The following is a 15477-nucleotide window of genomic DNA, read 5'->3' on the forward strand; positions in this document are numbered from 1 at the left end:
AACAGTGCTTCTATCCTCTGTGAGATTAGAGCAGAAGTGTTTTCACATAAGTGATGCAGCCCTTGCTGAAACGTTAACATTTATGCTGTCTGACAGATTTGATTAATTTTTCAAATGAGAGCTTACTTTTGCTTTGTGTTAAGTTATGCTATCTTGTAGGCCCTAATTTCTCAAAAAATTAGCAGTGTCAGCTTTGCCACCAAAGACCGGAATATAACATTTGGTGGATAGTGAATTACATTCTGCCTTGGACACGGGGCAGAATAAGAGAGCAGTGGCGCTGCTCTTGTGCAATCACCCCGCTGCTCTTTGTGACCCTCGGTGCCTGTGAGGCAGTGTTTGGGTGGCGTTTATACAAAACACAGTGACCTCGGGGCTGAGCTGGTGTCAGGACAAGCACCCTCTGGCTGTTTGTGGGCACAGGGCCCCAGGGCTCGAGTGCTGGCTCAGGGCAGCGTGAGGAAAGAATGTGTGGTTTGCCTGGCTTTGGAGAAAGCAACAACTCACGGACTTTTGTGAGGACCATAGGAATGATGACTGGGAGTAAATTCGCCCCTCAGGCAGTGTCTCAAACACGACGCTGTGTGTCCTGTGCTCCCTGCCCACCACTCCTCACAGGAATAGCGGCCTATTTCACAGAGCTTTCCCCATGCAAGAGCATGTATTGACAGGACAAGGGGGAACGGATCCAAACTGAGAGTAGTTTCAGGTCACATATTGGGAGGAAATTCTTTACTGTGAGGTTGGTGAGGCCTTGTCACTGGTTGCCCAGGGAAGGTGTGGATGCCCCATCCCTGAAGGTGCTCGAGGCCAGGCTGGATGGAGCTCTGAGCAATCTGGCCTGGTGGAAGGAGCCCGTGCCCATGGCAGAGGGCAGAACGCTCTTCGGGGTCCCGTCCCGTCCCGTCCCGTCCCATCCCACTCCATGACCCTATGACAAAGGGCCTTTCCCGGGGCCGCCCCTCCCGCTCCTTTTACTATCGCCCTGTTTAATTTTCCACGCCCGCCGTGAGGGCCGCCCTGGCCCCGCCCTCTGGCCCCGCCCCTTGGCCCCGGCCCCGCCCCCGCCGCTCCCGCCAATGGTGATGCGGCGCGCGGCCCCGCCCCGCCCGGCGCTCGGTTTCTGTTTCGCTCCGGGCCCGCGGGGCCGCTGTCGCCTCCGCTGTCGCCGCTGTCGCGATGGAGCCGCAGCCCGACAGCCTGGAGGGGTGGGTGGCCGTGCGCGACACCGCCTTCGCCGAGCCTCAGCAGCCGCCGCCGCGGCTCCGCTTCCTCGTGGGTTGGAACGGCGCGGAGGGCGCGTTCGCGGTGACCTGCCACGGGCGGGCGGAGGCGGCGGAGCAGGCCCCGCAGAGCTGGGCCGGGCTCTTCTCGGCGCCGGCCCTGCGCGGGGTCCACCGGCAGCTGTCGGCCGTGTGCCCGCGCCTGGAGCCCGCCTTCCCCGAGCTGCCGCCCGCGCTGCCCGGCGCGGCCGCCGGCGGGCTCTGGGCCGTGCTGTTCCCCGGCGGCGCCGCGCCGGATGAGGCCGAGCTGCAGGAGCTGTGCCGGGCGCTGGAGCTGTACCTGGGCTGGGCCCTGGAGCTCTGCGGCGGCCGCCTGGTGCTGGACGCGCTCTTCGCCGCCGACCGCTGCTGCGACGACGAGTACTTCGAGAGCCTCCACGAGCTCCGCGGGAAGGCCCTGCGAGGCCACCTGGCCCGGGCCAAGGAGGCCCTGCGGCGGGTACGGGCCCCGGGCCGGGCGCGGGGCGGAGGGAACGCGGGGCCGGGGCTGCCGGGCCGCCCCGCGGGCAGGAGAAGGGGCCCCTCGGTGCAGGGCTGTCTCCAGTGCTCGGTGCCGCTGCTCAGCTCATGCGTGCACCTGTCTGAGCCTCAGCCTGGCACCCTGTGCACGATAAGCCTGGCGGCCACATCGATCAGAGCAGGCTCGCCACACTCCCGTGAGCAAGGGTGACTGAGTCACTGATACCAGCCTGCCCGTGGTGTGGCCCACTGTCCAAATTTGTGGCTACACAAGTACTTTTCTATTGTCTGCAAGCCATGAAGTCAACTTTTTGAAGTACTAAGTGTCATAGGTCTCATAAGTGCACCTTTATTAAGTGGAGGATAAGCCAGCTCTGCGTGGGTAGTCAGTGTAAGGCATTGGGGCTCTTACTTAAGCTGCAGGCACTCCTACAAAAACACATTGCTAAAAACATCCAGCCCTGTTGGGCAATGGGCGGAACAGTAACCCAAGAGGAGAATACAATCATGTGCTCATTTTCTAACCTCCCTGTGAAGGTCTCAGACTACATGTTTACAGTAACGCTTGTGACTGCGGGATTCTCAGTCTTTTATTATGACCGAACTTAGTCCTGGACCCATACAAATAAGTGGGTTTTATTCAAAGAAATTGTGCGTGGGTTTGTTATTGGTTTTTTGAGTGTCAAATTCTGCCCTAATGATTGAATTATGATGTTAGCACTTTCTTCCTTTGGTACCTTAGGTTTGTTCTTGCCATAGATGTGTTCCTGGATCTTTTCCCCTTCTTGTAAGCATGAATTCAAAGGTGGTATGTAGTAACAGAGTTGCAGTTAGCACATCGGAATGTTGACGTTCGGGCTCAGTGTGTTGCTACTGTTTTGTGCAGTACCTGTTTATAGTCTCTTTTCTGACAAAGTAAGCTGAAAGGTATTTTATGAAAGTGATCATGCTTTGGAGGCAAGTTATGACAGTTGACTTCAGTTTTCTCTTTCATATTGCAGTATTTAACAGATGAAACAGCACTACTTCTTCAGAAAGACACTGTTTTTAAAAACACAGCTTTAGTTTACATGAACGTGTACCTTGTTGTATACATAAGTCAGTGTCTGTCACTGGCTAACAGTTCACAGCCCAGTTAGAAATACATTCCAGCCACTACGTTCTTTTGGAAGCAGCACAAGCATGTTCAGTTCTGTGGTAGTTTGGGGCTTGGTGGGGAAGTACAGATTGGTGCTTCTGATAGTTACTCTGCCATCTCCAGCCATGTTTTACATCTGGATAAACATGCTCTAGAGTGGTGTTGTACTTGCAGGCCTAACAGGGACATAAATTTGTTATACTATAGTCTAGATCAAGTTATGGAAGATGCAAGAAATAGACATTAAACCAACCTGAAGTACCAGAACATCCTTTTTCCCTCTTTACATTCATGTCCTTCACTAATACTTCCCCTCCAGTCACTCTAAGCATCCTCTGGGAGAAGCGTGACCATTACTTCTTGCTTTTAGAATAGGAATCAGAAAGTCAGCTCTAGCGTTTGTATTTAGCTTCCATAGTGGGGCAAAAGCAGACTGGGAAATTGCTGCAGGTGGGCCCTAGGACTGTGTCTGAGCTGGCACAAGCTCCTGGGAGGCCTAAGAGGCTGCCACACTTATGAGACTATCAGAAATGTTGTAGTTCAGATTCTCTTGTTCCTCTGTCTTGCCTGTGGCAGTCCTGCAGACAGGGTGGGTGGGAAATGCCCTTGAGCTGACTTCCACAGATATTTCTCTTGGGATGTTCCTCCATACATGGGAACTCTGCTGTCTTACCCAGACTCAGCTGGCAAGAGCAAAGGAGATGGTTTAATTTCAGTGTTTTTCAGTTGCAACACAACCCAAGCTTATTTTTTTAAATGCTTTTTCTCACTACTGGTAGCACACACACCCCTCCCATCCCCTTTCCTCTTTATGGAGCTGCAGAGCACACACTGTCCTTCCAGGAAGGTCTGTTTCTCAGTGGAACTTAGCTGTGTTCTCTCAGCCAGCTCACTCTATCCTGGCATGTAGAGCATGCCATGGTCTCTGCCAGCTGGTGTCAAAGAAAAAAATCATTGAAGCTTTTATTGGTACCAGTAAACAAATGCAATTGAGGGGAAATCCCCAACTTTTTATTTTCTCATAGAAGGAAATAAATAGGGCCTAGTGTATCGAAAGGCAGTAATTCCATGGAAGAATTATGACTTACAAAGTGTAATACCACTAGAACTGAGGTTAGAACGAGCTATTATAAATTATACAAATGTTAAAGGAATTTAACCACAGAGTGTATCAGAAGTAAATGCCAGTCTGTTTTTTTCTGTGCCTGAAGTCAGAAATTCAGGATGCAGAAGCTCATTAGCAGGCATTTAGTAATTGTGGAAGCAATGCAACAGCTAGTTTAAGAGTACCTTGCTTGTCCTTCCAGTACAGACTTCCCAAGATTCCCATTTATGTTTATAAAAGGCAGCAAAGTCATCTGCACACAGTTAATGGAATGTTTCTGGTGGATGCCCTGGGCAGGATGTTCTTTGCAGGCTCCTGATGGAATGTGCAGCAATTGTGCCTTTAACAGTGTGGTGTTAGAGGTATTTTCATCTGGGGGGGCTGCAGAATGCCTGGCACAGGCCTCCTGTGCAGTGGGAAGTCTTGGCTGTGGAAGGACAGGTCCTTCCCACCGGAGCCTGGCAGCATCCAGCACACACAAATGCAAAGCAGCCGTGTCTGATTTACCTTTTATCCCACTAGGTTTTGCAGCAGCATAAAAGTGCTGACACAATGGTGGCTTTGATGAAGGTTTATGAAGAAGAAGATGAAGCTTATCAGGATTTGGTCACCATGGCAACACAATTCTACCAGTATTTACTGCAGCCCTTCAGAGATATGCGAGAGCTGGCGACACTGTACAAACTGGAAATCCTGGTAAGTCTGCCTTTACAAAGTGAAAGGCCAAGCTACATAGTGGGGTATGAGCTGCTCTTGGAGTAGCTCAGGCTCAAATCGTTTAACATTCCCTACTTCTGTCTGTACCAGCTTTTTTTTCGTCTGCCAAACCACCAAACATGACTGACAAATTGATAGTTAGGGCAGAGACGCTCTCAGGGGATCATGGAGTCCATGATAATGGCTTGACTAGAAGTGCCGCTGCCTTCCCACCAGTGTCCCACTTAAAAGGAGAATATCCCCAGGCTCCACCTCACTGGTTTACTCTCTGGGAGGCTGAATTTACTACGATATAAGTAGCCTTTGTTGTGCCACCTTCTGTGGGATTAGTTTTTGACATTGAGAATATCATCCCCCAGGAATGCTGATGCGCCAGATTAACTCATTCTGGAGGTAGAACAGAAGACAGAGGAGACCTTCCCACTCAAAGGAGTTTTCTATTACTGCTACAACCTGCTAGAGCTGCAGATGAAAACATAGCAGTTGTCACTGCATTCACTTTGTTTTATGTGCATCTTAAACTGGAAGCACATTCTGAAAGTTATGATGCCCCTGGAAATGGCAGCCATTTACTGTGTTGATTTTCCTTAAATAGTGTGTTAAAATTAAAGTGAGCTGTTAATGTTCTCAAAAAGAGCAGAACAGTTTTAAGTTTAGATTAAGGTGCTTGGATACTGAAAGTCTAAACCTGTGACAATACAATGTTCAATGTACTGTTCTGAAAATTAAAGCAGAAATTGGAAAGAATTAAACAAAGGTCATATTAAAAAAACGAACAAAAAAAGCCCTGTAAAGGATACTTAGGCTCATTTGACATATAATTATTTTAAAAATACATTTGAATACTGTGCTTTTGCCCATGTCTCTTTTGTGGACTTGAAAACATTCTCTTATGTTTCTTCCCTGTTCCTGTGTGAAAGAACTGCCAAGCTGGAGAACCTGCTGGTGCAATGTGCTGTCAACACGTGGGGAAAAATAGAAGAGAACATTGCACATAGAAGAGTTACTTTTAGTAACAATAAAAACCACTTGTGTTGGATGTAATTTTAAAGATGATAGTTTAAAAATATTTTAAGAAGTAAATTAATCCAAATGTGATGTCAGGATTAGGGAACAAAGGTTCTGGATTAGCCTAGAGAATGAGAAATAGGAATGAGCAGTGATTCAGTTTGTAACAGGTGAGGGGAAGGTTATTTTTTGCCACCATGCTTGAAATGTCTCCAAGTGTAGCATAGTATGGCTGCACCTCTGTGGAGACCAGGTGGTAACTGAGAATTTTGTGTCCTTGCAGAAATCTTTGCAGTATGATAATTTGGGGCCTAGAAGAGTAGCAGCTTTGCAGAAGGATGCTGAAGAATGGACTAAGCGAGCTGAGAGTGCTGTGTGCTCCATTCAGGATATCACAGTGAACTACTTCAAGGAAACTGTAAAGGCTCTGGCAGGTAATCAGAATGGTTTACACCAAGGGTTGGGTGACTGGGAGCTCTTCTATCTCTGTGCAGAGCCTGAGGTTTGGGTGAGTGTCCAGTTTAAGAAAGAAGTACTTTATTCACTTAAGATTTATGTCTTTTAACCAGTTTGATTTACAACTTGGATTTGACTTGTGTGAGGTTTATGGCTGCAAACCTCTGCACAAAAGCCATGGGTGCTTTTAATGCTTGATGTGCAGCCTCAAGGATTTCAGCATGTGAACAGAGTATGTTGCTGTGCATAGGGTATGTTTCCATGGTGCAATGAAGTATTTTACTTACGTGTATAAGATCACAAATTCAACCTTGCAATCTTACAATTTTTAAAGCTTCAGAAATCATTTAATAAGATTAGCATTTATAATACTTCAGAAACATGCAAGGGGCTATTAGTACACTGCATTTCTCATGTTTTACTGCCATGTTTTAATCTACAGCAATGCATAAACAGATGGAACAAGATGAGGAGAGATTTGGGAAAACCACCTGGGCATCAGCTTTGCCACGGCTAGAAAACCTGAAATATATGTTAGCAAAAGAAACCCTTCAGCATCTGAGGGCAAGAGAGTTGTGCCTGAAACAGAAGAGAACTGGCATTCGGAAACTCGTAAGACCTTACAAAGCCTCCTTTTCTGTCACTGTTCTTTGAAGGGCTGATCAAAACCTACCAAAATGGTCATGAGAGTAGGCTTTTGAAGTCTTTGCCTATGAAACAATTTAGGTTTTCAGCATGGTTTTATGAGGAAAATGCATGTTTGAGGACACTCAGCAAAGCTTAAGATACATGTTTTTACAGTTCAAACACTTGTGATAATAATCTTTGAAATTGTTTAGTTTTAGGGAGATAAAGACCAGATATTATTTTCAGAGGACACTGAAAAATTAAGATACTTATTTAATATTAATCTTTGATGCCATCTAACTGCTGCTAGAAGTACCTGATATTTATTTTCCAAGAGTGATGTACTGTAGCATATATAATTGTTTTCAGAGAAGTATTGTTGTGCAGATTCTAATGAAGTCTCTCCTGGTAAACTTAAGGTAAATTTATCCTTTAGGTTAATAAGGCTCTCTTGTCCTCTGAGTTTCTGCTCCAAGCCATTTCAAATGCTCTGTTGTTTTCCATACCAAAGCAGCTGCCAGTTAGACCAGGCTCCTTACAGGCATTTGTGCATCCAGGCATGTTTCACGTATGCATATTTTGTTACTAATGCTTTTTATTTTCTGTTACAGATGGAGAATCTTGGTGAACAAGAAGAGAATTTAAGTATAGTGGAGGAGCTGGAAATACAGTATTATGAAACACAGCTGGAATTATATAATGTACAGCTCGAAGTATTGAAACATGAAGAGATGCTGCTTATTGTACAGTTGGACACTATAAAGAGACAGATTAAAGGTGAGAATAAAATATTATTTAAGCACATATTCAGAACACAGAAGTGACATAGCTTGCTCTGTTTTCATTAAAAAAAAAGAATATCACTGCTTGAATCTTGCTAATAGAAAGCATTGCTGGAAAACATTAATGCTGTGGCACCATCTGATATTTTGTCTTTTGATTAATTAGACACTAATTTGATAACACAAGTTTTTAAACAAAAGCCACACTGGTTGCTCAGCTTGCCAGCAGCTGTGATATGTGCATGCCCTGGTTTAGCATGGAGTAATTTATATTTACAGTGCTTAGCTGCTCTAATAGGTAAAGATCTACACAGAAACTGGGTATCGTGAACCTGCTGAAATAGGTCCTGTAATTCATTGTAATCTATTTTAATCTAACACGTAGGAATTACAAAATGCATTCTGCAATGATAAAAAGAGGTGGTTATAGCTAGAATGGTACTGAGTGCAATCAGTACAATCTTCCAGTTTGTGTCTCTTCGTGACATAGTTATACCAAATTAGGAACCAGTCATGTTCTTATTTGTTCAAATGAATTCTTTGTTACCATGTACACTGTGAAGTAAACTTTGTTGCCACTTGTTACATAACTGAAGCATGGTGAATATTAAAATAAGACACCCAGTGTCGATCAGAAGAGTCTTCCATTTTCCAGGAAAACTCCAGTTGGTGAAGGTAGGAGTTAAAACACAGGGAGACATTTGAAAGAGGAAGCTAAATAACAAATGCTAACAGCATAAATTTGATCCTGCAAAGCACCCCTGTGAGTAACGTGACATGTTTGCATATGACTGTGAAGGACCCAGCTCAGCTCTGGAGCTTTACACTTACTCATAACTAACTCACCGCCTTCAATGGCTTTTAAAATGTCATTACCTCTTTAAATGTTTAAATAACTGTGGCAATTTTTGGTTTCTTAAAAAATGCCAAATGCCTTTTTAGAGAAACAGGATGAAGTTGTTTACTATGATACATGTGAAAATCCTGAGGAGCTCAAGGTCATTGAACAGAGCATGGGACAACATTACGCTAACTTGTCAGCAATGACGGTGCTGAGGCAGAAGACTAAGCAGTTGGAGACAAAGCGTGGGACTGTCTGTGCGAGGAGAGCCTACCTCAGGAACAAAAAAGTAAATGCAGTCCTGGAGATGTGCATTTTCATCACCTGATGGCTTGACTCATGAGGGATGGACAGGAAACAATTAGGGAAGTTTGGGTGGAGTGTACAAGATAATTCATGACTCAATGCCAAGACCTGAAAGCACAAAGAGAGGCAATGTGATTTTAAGCCAGCTCTACACTCCATGGTGTGGTGCAAGTGTGTCTGTGGCTTAGAAAGAGAGCACAAACTTACCTGGGTGATGCAGGTGTTCCCCCATCAGCTAGACCTTACTAGAGCCCTGTGGGGGCAGCTGGAGCTTTGCCCTAGCAGCCATTTCCAAAGCAGCTGCAGTAGGAAACTGGCCTGTGGAGGAAGCTGCAGTGATAGGACAACCCACACACTGATCCTTTACCTTTGAACAGGAGGAAGGAGAAACTTTAACAGCTGCAGTTCTCTCTCAGCCTCTCAGTTCTGTGCAAAGGGCAGTTTCTCCTTTGTTTCCCATTCAGAGCAGAACATTAGGAAGACACAAGTTGACTCTCATGAACCTTCTCAGTAAGAAGGGTTTACCTTACACCTGCAGTTCTGCTGGAGCAGAGAGTAGAGTTTAGGTTCAAGTCTGTCTGACCTTTTATCCTCAGTAGTCTGAACAAACTGTGAATTACGTTGAAAATGTTTTGTGGGCCATCGTCTCTTGCTTGCAACTCTTCCTTGGCAGACACTTCTTTTGCTTCTGTTTTCATTTACTTAATTGCTGTCTATTGGTTGTATAACAGTGAAGCCAAATGCCACATGATTTGCAAATGCTTGTCCAGCCATGTGGATAATCCCCCTCTCTACAGAGACAAAAAGCGACTCCCAGAGAAAATACTGAAGGCTGCAGCTTCTCTGTGGCACTTGTTGTTAACAGAAAGTACCCTTGCTAAGCATTCATTGTGATTCTCATACCTTTGCTTCCCTGCCTTTAGTACTTGGGAGCCATGGCAAGTAAGGGAGACGGGAAAAAGTAGCTTTGTATTTTTGTAGTACTCTCTTCCTTCTTGCCTTCTTCCCCGTGTTTGTGCATGAGCTTGTTTCTCCTTTGCATTCCGTCTCCTTTCTTCTCTTTTTTTCCTTTTTTTTTTTAAACCAAACTGTGAGACAGAGGGGTTGGGTCACGTCTGGATACATTTTTGCTGCAGCTTGAATAAAAATGTGGCTAATTAGGAGAACATTGGCTTTAGCCATGAAGGAGTCCCGCAGACTTCACCATCAGGGTCTCGCATCTGACACTAGTTGAGCTTAGCTATCTTTCTTGGCACTGCCAAGCACCCAACCGTGGTTGCTATTTAGTGGCCTATGCTCAGGAGTTAAGGGCACAGTTGGTGCCCAGGAAATGTGAACTGACTGAGAGTTGCATGAATTCTGCTCTTCTCCCAGGATCAGTGTGAAGCAAGCCACCGGCAGAGACTGCAACAGGCAGAAGAGAGAAGGAAACGTTTCCAGCAGCATCACAGCATACAGATAGTGAGTACCAAACAGCAGCCTTGGGGAGTCTGGCAGCTGCTTGTTTTCACACTCTAAGGCTTACTTACTTGTGTTTCAATGCAGAAGAGAGACAAACAAAAAGAGGAGGAGAAAAAGAAAAAAGCTTGGATAAGCCAGGAACGCCAGAAAACACTGGAGAGGCTGAAAGTATTCAGGGAGGCAAGTACTATGAACTGCAGTAGTCCTAAATGGTGTCAAAAACTAGCCGGAGCTCACATGTGAGCCTGGTCCCAATCAGAGACAGCCATTTGGGTAGCCTAAAATAGGATTATGTGTAATGAGTAAAGAGGATTAAATCTCCTAAAGTTACAGTTTCCAGGTGTGGGCTCTGTTGCAAAGAATACAGGTGAGGAAATGGCTTTGAAATTAATGCTTTATTATTTATTAAGATTTATTCAGGGTTGAGTTATCTACTTGAGTGGGTGAGTGGGATAGGTCTGTGCTCTGTGGCTTTTTATCTCATTGGGGTTGATGTTTTGGCTAGTCCAATGGAGATGTGACCACCTACCTTATGATTTCTTTTCAGAAGCGTCCAGCTCATGTTGTTCTGAAAACATCTCGTCCCCAGGCTCCCAGTCCCAAGTTGCCGCAAGGCACCCCTCAGCAGGCTGTGGTGCTGTCCCCTCCACCTGCATCGAGCACAGGGACCGCCCCAGCAGTTCTGTCCCCTGCACCCTCACCCAGAGTAAGGGCAGCTCTCGAGCAGCCACAGAGCATTCTGCTTGTAGAAGACTTGGAACCAAAAGCTTCGTGTCAGAATACCCCAGCAGACACCCCTGTCCAGATTTTTGTTACTGATGGTGAAAGAGAGGAACAAAAGCACAGGGAGGACTTCGTAGTGTCTCCATGTTCACCACCCCCTCCTCCACCCCCTCTTCCCTTGCCCCCTCCACCCCCTCCTCCCCCACCCCCTCCTCCCCCACTACCTCTCCAGTTAAAAACACCATCAGCAACAGAGGATAAACCACTTCCCCTCAGCTCTGATAGCCCCTCAGAAAGCTCTGCACTGCACAAACAGGATGACTCCTCCAGGAGTTCTATAAATAATTGCATAGGTAAGTAGGCTCCCATCAACTGGTGCTTTTTAATGCATTTCCTGTATTTTTGTGGTCTCTCCCTCTGCTTCTGGACAGGAATAATGTAGTTGTGTAGTTTTGATCAGGAAAATGAGGCTCTTGGAAAGCTTAGTCTAAGAAACTACATGCAGTAACACTGACCATAGATCAGGATGTTAAATGAGTAATAATGATTTGTGTGTCCTGTTTGAGACACTTCACGAGATCCTGATGCTCTAATCAGAAGACCAATGTGGGTAAATTTGTAGCTGCACTAAGGCTACACTTCAGTGTTTATGGTTTATGTACTACAGAGCTGGCAATTGGCCTGCTTGCATTTCTAAGGTGTCCACAGCTTGTGTCCACTTGCTTGGTTTCTAAATAAAGATTTCCTAAGAGAATTCATGCAGAATTTAACCAGCATTTGAAAGGCGGGTGAATAGCTTTGGCATACATTCCTAGAGAAGAAATTCTGCTCTGTTACACCTTTGCTTTGTTAGCGAGATCATGCAGGTGTAATTGAAGGCTGAGCTTGGCAATTGAAGGAGTAGTTTGAATGAGAATGGAGCTCAGCAGCCTCCCAAGGCTGCACTGGTTGCATCCTGCTAACAGGCTTATTTTTGTCTCTGAGGCGAGCAGATATTTTGACTATGTCAGAGAGATTGATCTAAGCTGGAAGGCAGCAATTTTTTGTTGTGTTTCACAGTGGAGCTTATGGTAGAATGAAGAATGTCTTTAAACGTGGTACATTCCTTTTCCTTTTCAACTCTTCACAATGCATCCAGGCAGCCTTTGTGTCCTATCAGTTAAGAGGCAAACCACAGGCAGAAATACCAGGGGAAGTTCAGCAGTTTTAGTTCTTCCAAGCTGTGGGGAAGTACAAGCAGCTGAAGGGCTGAGACACAGTTGAGTTACCATGGCAAACTACTGTGCATCCAGTGCAGACTTCAGTTTGGGATATCCATGGATAACTATCACAGATACTCTTTTAAGAAGCCTTGATTAGCAGCAGGAGTTGTACACCAGTGTAATCTGGTTACTGTTGGAACAGCCTTTCTGGTAGCTAATATTTACTGCCATCCACAGCCTAATACTGATGTCTTCATTATTTTTGGATAAGAAAAGATATTTTTTGTTTATTGGAGAGATCTGATTAGTTGTTTACATATATTTCTTGGGGAAAGTCATCATGTCAGCAGCTGTAATAGTAATTGCTAAATTACCAAAGGAACTTATTGAAACAGCTTCATAAACATGTTGATTTTAGTTATGGGCTACTCATGTCTTTGTATGTAAAAAGCCAGGAGAGGCCTCTTTTATAATTTGTCTGACTAATCTTTTACCAGGCAGCCCATTTAAGTAGTAGACTTAAGACTCTCTTACTTGTAGGCTTTGTAAGGCAATCTGGCAGATCTTTGCTTGATCCTTTTTAGTCTCTGAAGGTACCACAGGATTTTGCAGAATGTTACATTTCAAGTGGTTGATATTAATCACATAACCTTGTGTACACTGCGCATGGCAAAAGTATTTCTAGCTGTGAGGCACAGATGGTCTGGACCTATTGCTGTCCAGGGAAACAGCCTCCCTGTCTGACAGTCTGGAGCAAGCAGCAAAGAGTCAGCAGGAGTAAAACACAAATTAGTGTGTATCAGGAAGTCTAGTGGAAGCTCTCAGTATGGTGTCCTTCATGGTCTGAAGTTCAGAAACATACACCTGAGATTTAAATCATCTTGTAAAATAGGAATTGTTTTCTAAGTCCATGCAGAAAAGGGCTGCCTGCATAGGGCCTGATCTGGCTCCCAGTGACTTCAGTGGTGTACTTTAAAGCCCTTCTACTCAAATCCTTTCATTTCTCTCTTGGCTGAGCAGAAATGCAATTGACGGTCTCAGCAGGCTTCTGGGCAGGCTAGGAGGGATGCTGGATTGTTTACAACACAGAATGCAAGAGATTTTTTTTGGTTCAGTGAAATTTTTTTGAAAGCCCATAAAGTTGTAATGAAAAAGAGCATTGTCCTTTGTGTATAATTTCTTCCTTAGAGCACAACCTTATGTAATGATGAAGAGGCATTGGATTCTCAATTCAAGATATAAAAGCTTTAACTGCATTTTAAAAGCAGTTCCAGAACCTGCTGTTGCAGAGCTTGGAAGAGTCTGTGCCACAACAGACCATTCTTTTTCCTCTCACTAGCAAAGATTAAAGGAAGAGCCCTGAGCACTTGGGTAGGGCTTCATACCTCTTAAGTGTGGTTGTCTCATTGTTTCTTCTGGTAACAGTAGATTTTTCTGTTGCAGGTTCCATGGATGAAGTTTTGGCTTCTCTGAAGCGCAGTGAAGTTCACCTTCGCAAAGTGGAGCAGCCAAATCCGTACGCCTCTGTGAAGGACAACATCCTCTCTGCCATAAGGCAAGGGGTTAAACTGAGGAAAGTCAATCGAGATACTGACAGAGATGTCAGTAAAGGATCCCCTAATGAGCTAGAGAGAAGCATTAAGGCAGCCATGCAGAGAATTAAGAAAGTGTCTGCTGATTCTGAAGAAGAGGAGGACAATGATCAGAATAATGGAGAATGGGACAGCTAACCAGCACAACAGACTGGAACAGAGTGTGTGCCTCATTTTGCACATCATAGAAGACTGTCCCTTTCAAAATGAAAGAACTGTGTGATTGTGTGTGGTGTTCTCATAGTCCAAAATGTCTTGTAAAGTAAAAGAATCCTGCTGATTTTCTATAGGACTACCGATTCATATTTTTGCATGATAAATCATACTCCAAATTATGCTTGCACTAATAGGTGTTTCTGGCTCAACCATGTAGTGTTTTCACATCTTGAAGCATACATTATTTAGATGGTTACTACACAGTAGGTAATGTTATCACAACGAAGTTTAAGGAGTGAAAACATAACTAAAAATCTCTTTTGTCAGATAAAAGTAGAATTAAAGCTGTGGTGACAGAGGCAGACCAGAAAATTTAGCATAATCTGGAATCTTTCACTCCTACCTCCATTGTCCAGAAAATTCTTAAACATTTTGCTTGTCTAATACAGCTCACTGTTAAGTAACTACATAGATACTCCATTTATCATCATGTTAGAAAGTGTGCACTTACGGGTGGCTTGATAATGCTGATTGGAAAAATCAGTTTCATGGTTGAAATAAACACTACTGCAGTAATTACTGAAAAGTTTACTTTTTTAGCTGAAAGATTAAGTATAGAGAACTTTTAGATGTTAAATGTTTTTTCATACATCTATATTTACAATGACCTGTTGACATGAAGGAAAGAACCAAAATATTGTATACAATATTTTTCAGGATTTAGTCCTGTAGTGTTCGGCTGTATTTCTCCACTGAGAACTTCAATACGTGTTTATAGCTACTCTCAGGAATTTAAATTCCCTGATGGCCTTATAAATAGCAGGTATTTACATTGTGCCTGGAAACTGACTGTTTCAAAATTCAGCTACATTCAATTTAGAGATTCTTGCTATTTTGGGTAGATAGTGGCAAAAAATGATTCAAGTTATTTTTTTGAAGTTTATACTGACCCTTAATAAAAAATATATCTTGACAGAAGAAGTGGATTCAGTGTGCTGTCATTTTAGGATACTGCTGTGAATTGAGCATTATTTATACCATGCTACCCTGGCTTTTGATAGCAAGTGGCAGGCATATAGCGACTGCACTCTCACTAATGCTATATGTAAATGCCCTGATTTTCCCAAATATTTATGAATTGTAATTTGGTAACAAAATTGAAAATACAGTGAGTTAATTCCCTGTTTCACTGTAGAGCAGCAGATCTGTTTAATCAGCACAGTAAATATGTATGCAGCAGTTTTCATGCGAAAAGCAGAAGCAGCAGCTGGGGGTTCATTTTTTACTGTTTAAGCACCTTCTGCTGTTTGGATATTTAAAAAAAAATCATTTCTTTGTGTCCACTGCTCTCAAACCAACCAGGGACAAAAGGAGCATCACAGATCAGGTGTTACTCAACTCTCCCAAGAAGATATTATGGAGCATGATGGCCCACAGCACCGTGCTGCCTCTGAGAATCCACCACAAATACTGAGCACTTCCTATAGGCAAAATCTGGTTCTGTGAAAGCAAAGATTTCTTTCCCCAAGGACACGCTGGGCAGAAAGGTTGATCACCTATGGGGTGGTGCTGGGGCTGAGCTAAGAGCTCTCCCAAGCCATGCTCTTTAGTGGTGCAGTTG

The 15477-nt window shown here is 44.3% G+C and overlaps 2 protein-coding genes across 2 annotated transcripts in view; both read left to right on the forward strand.

Moving 5' to 3' along the window:
- Window positions 1-15477, forward strand: part of RAMAC (RNA guanine-7 methyltransferase activating subunit) — a gene marked incomplete at its 5' end in the record, with an annotated part of 125048 nt that overhangs the window by 20498 nt on the left and 89073 nt on the right. The gene's annotated exons all lie outside the window — the stretch shown is intronic.
- Window positions 1180-14824, forward strand: WHAMM (WASP homolog associated with actin, golgi membranes and microtubules; the record flags this gene model as incomplete). Its single annotated transcript, XM_083871354.1, has 10 exons — window positions 1180-1722; window positions 4508-4681; window positions 5994-6144; window positions 6609-6778; window positions 7405-7570; window positions 8518-8705; window positions 10097-10183; window positions 10268-10363; window positions 10731-11259; window positions 13552-14824. 10 exons carry the CDS (start codon window positions 1180-1182, stop codon window positions 13836-13838), a joined length of 2391 nt encoding a protein of 796 aa, XP_083727480.1. The 3' UTR covers window positions 13839-14824.

The sequence above is a fragment of the Zosterops lateralis genome, assembly GCF_965231275.1.
Source record: "Zosterops lateralis genome assembly, chromosome: 13".
In the NCBI taxonomy this organism is placed as follows: domain Eukaryota; kingdom Metazoa; phylum Chordata; class Aves; order Passeriformes; family Zosteropidae; genus Zosterops; species Zosterops lateralis.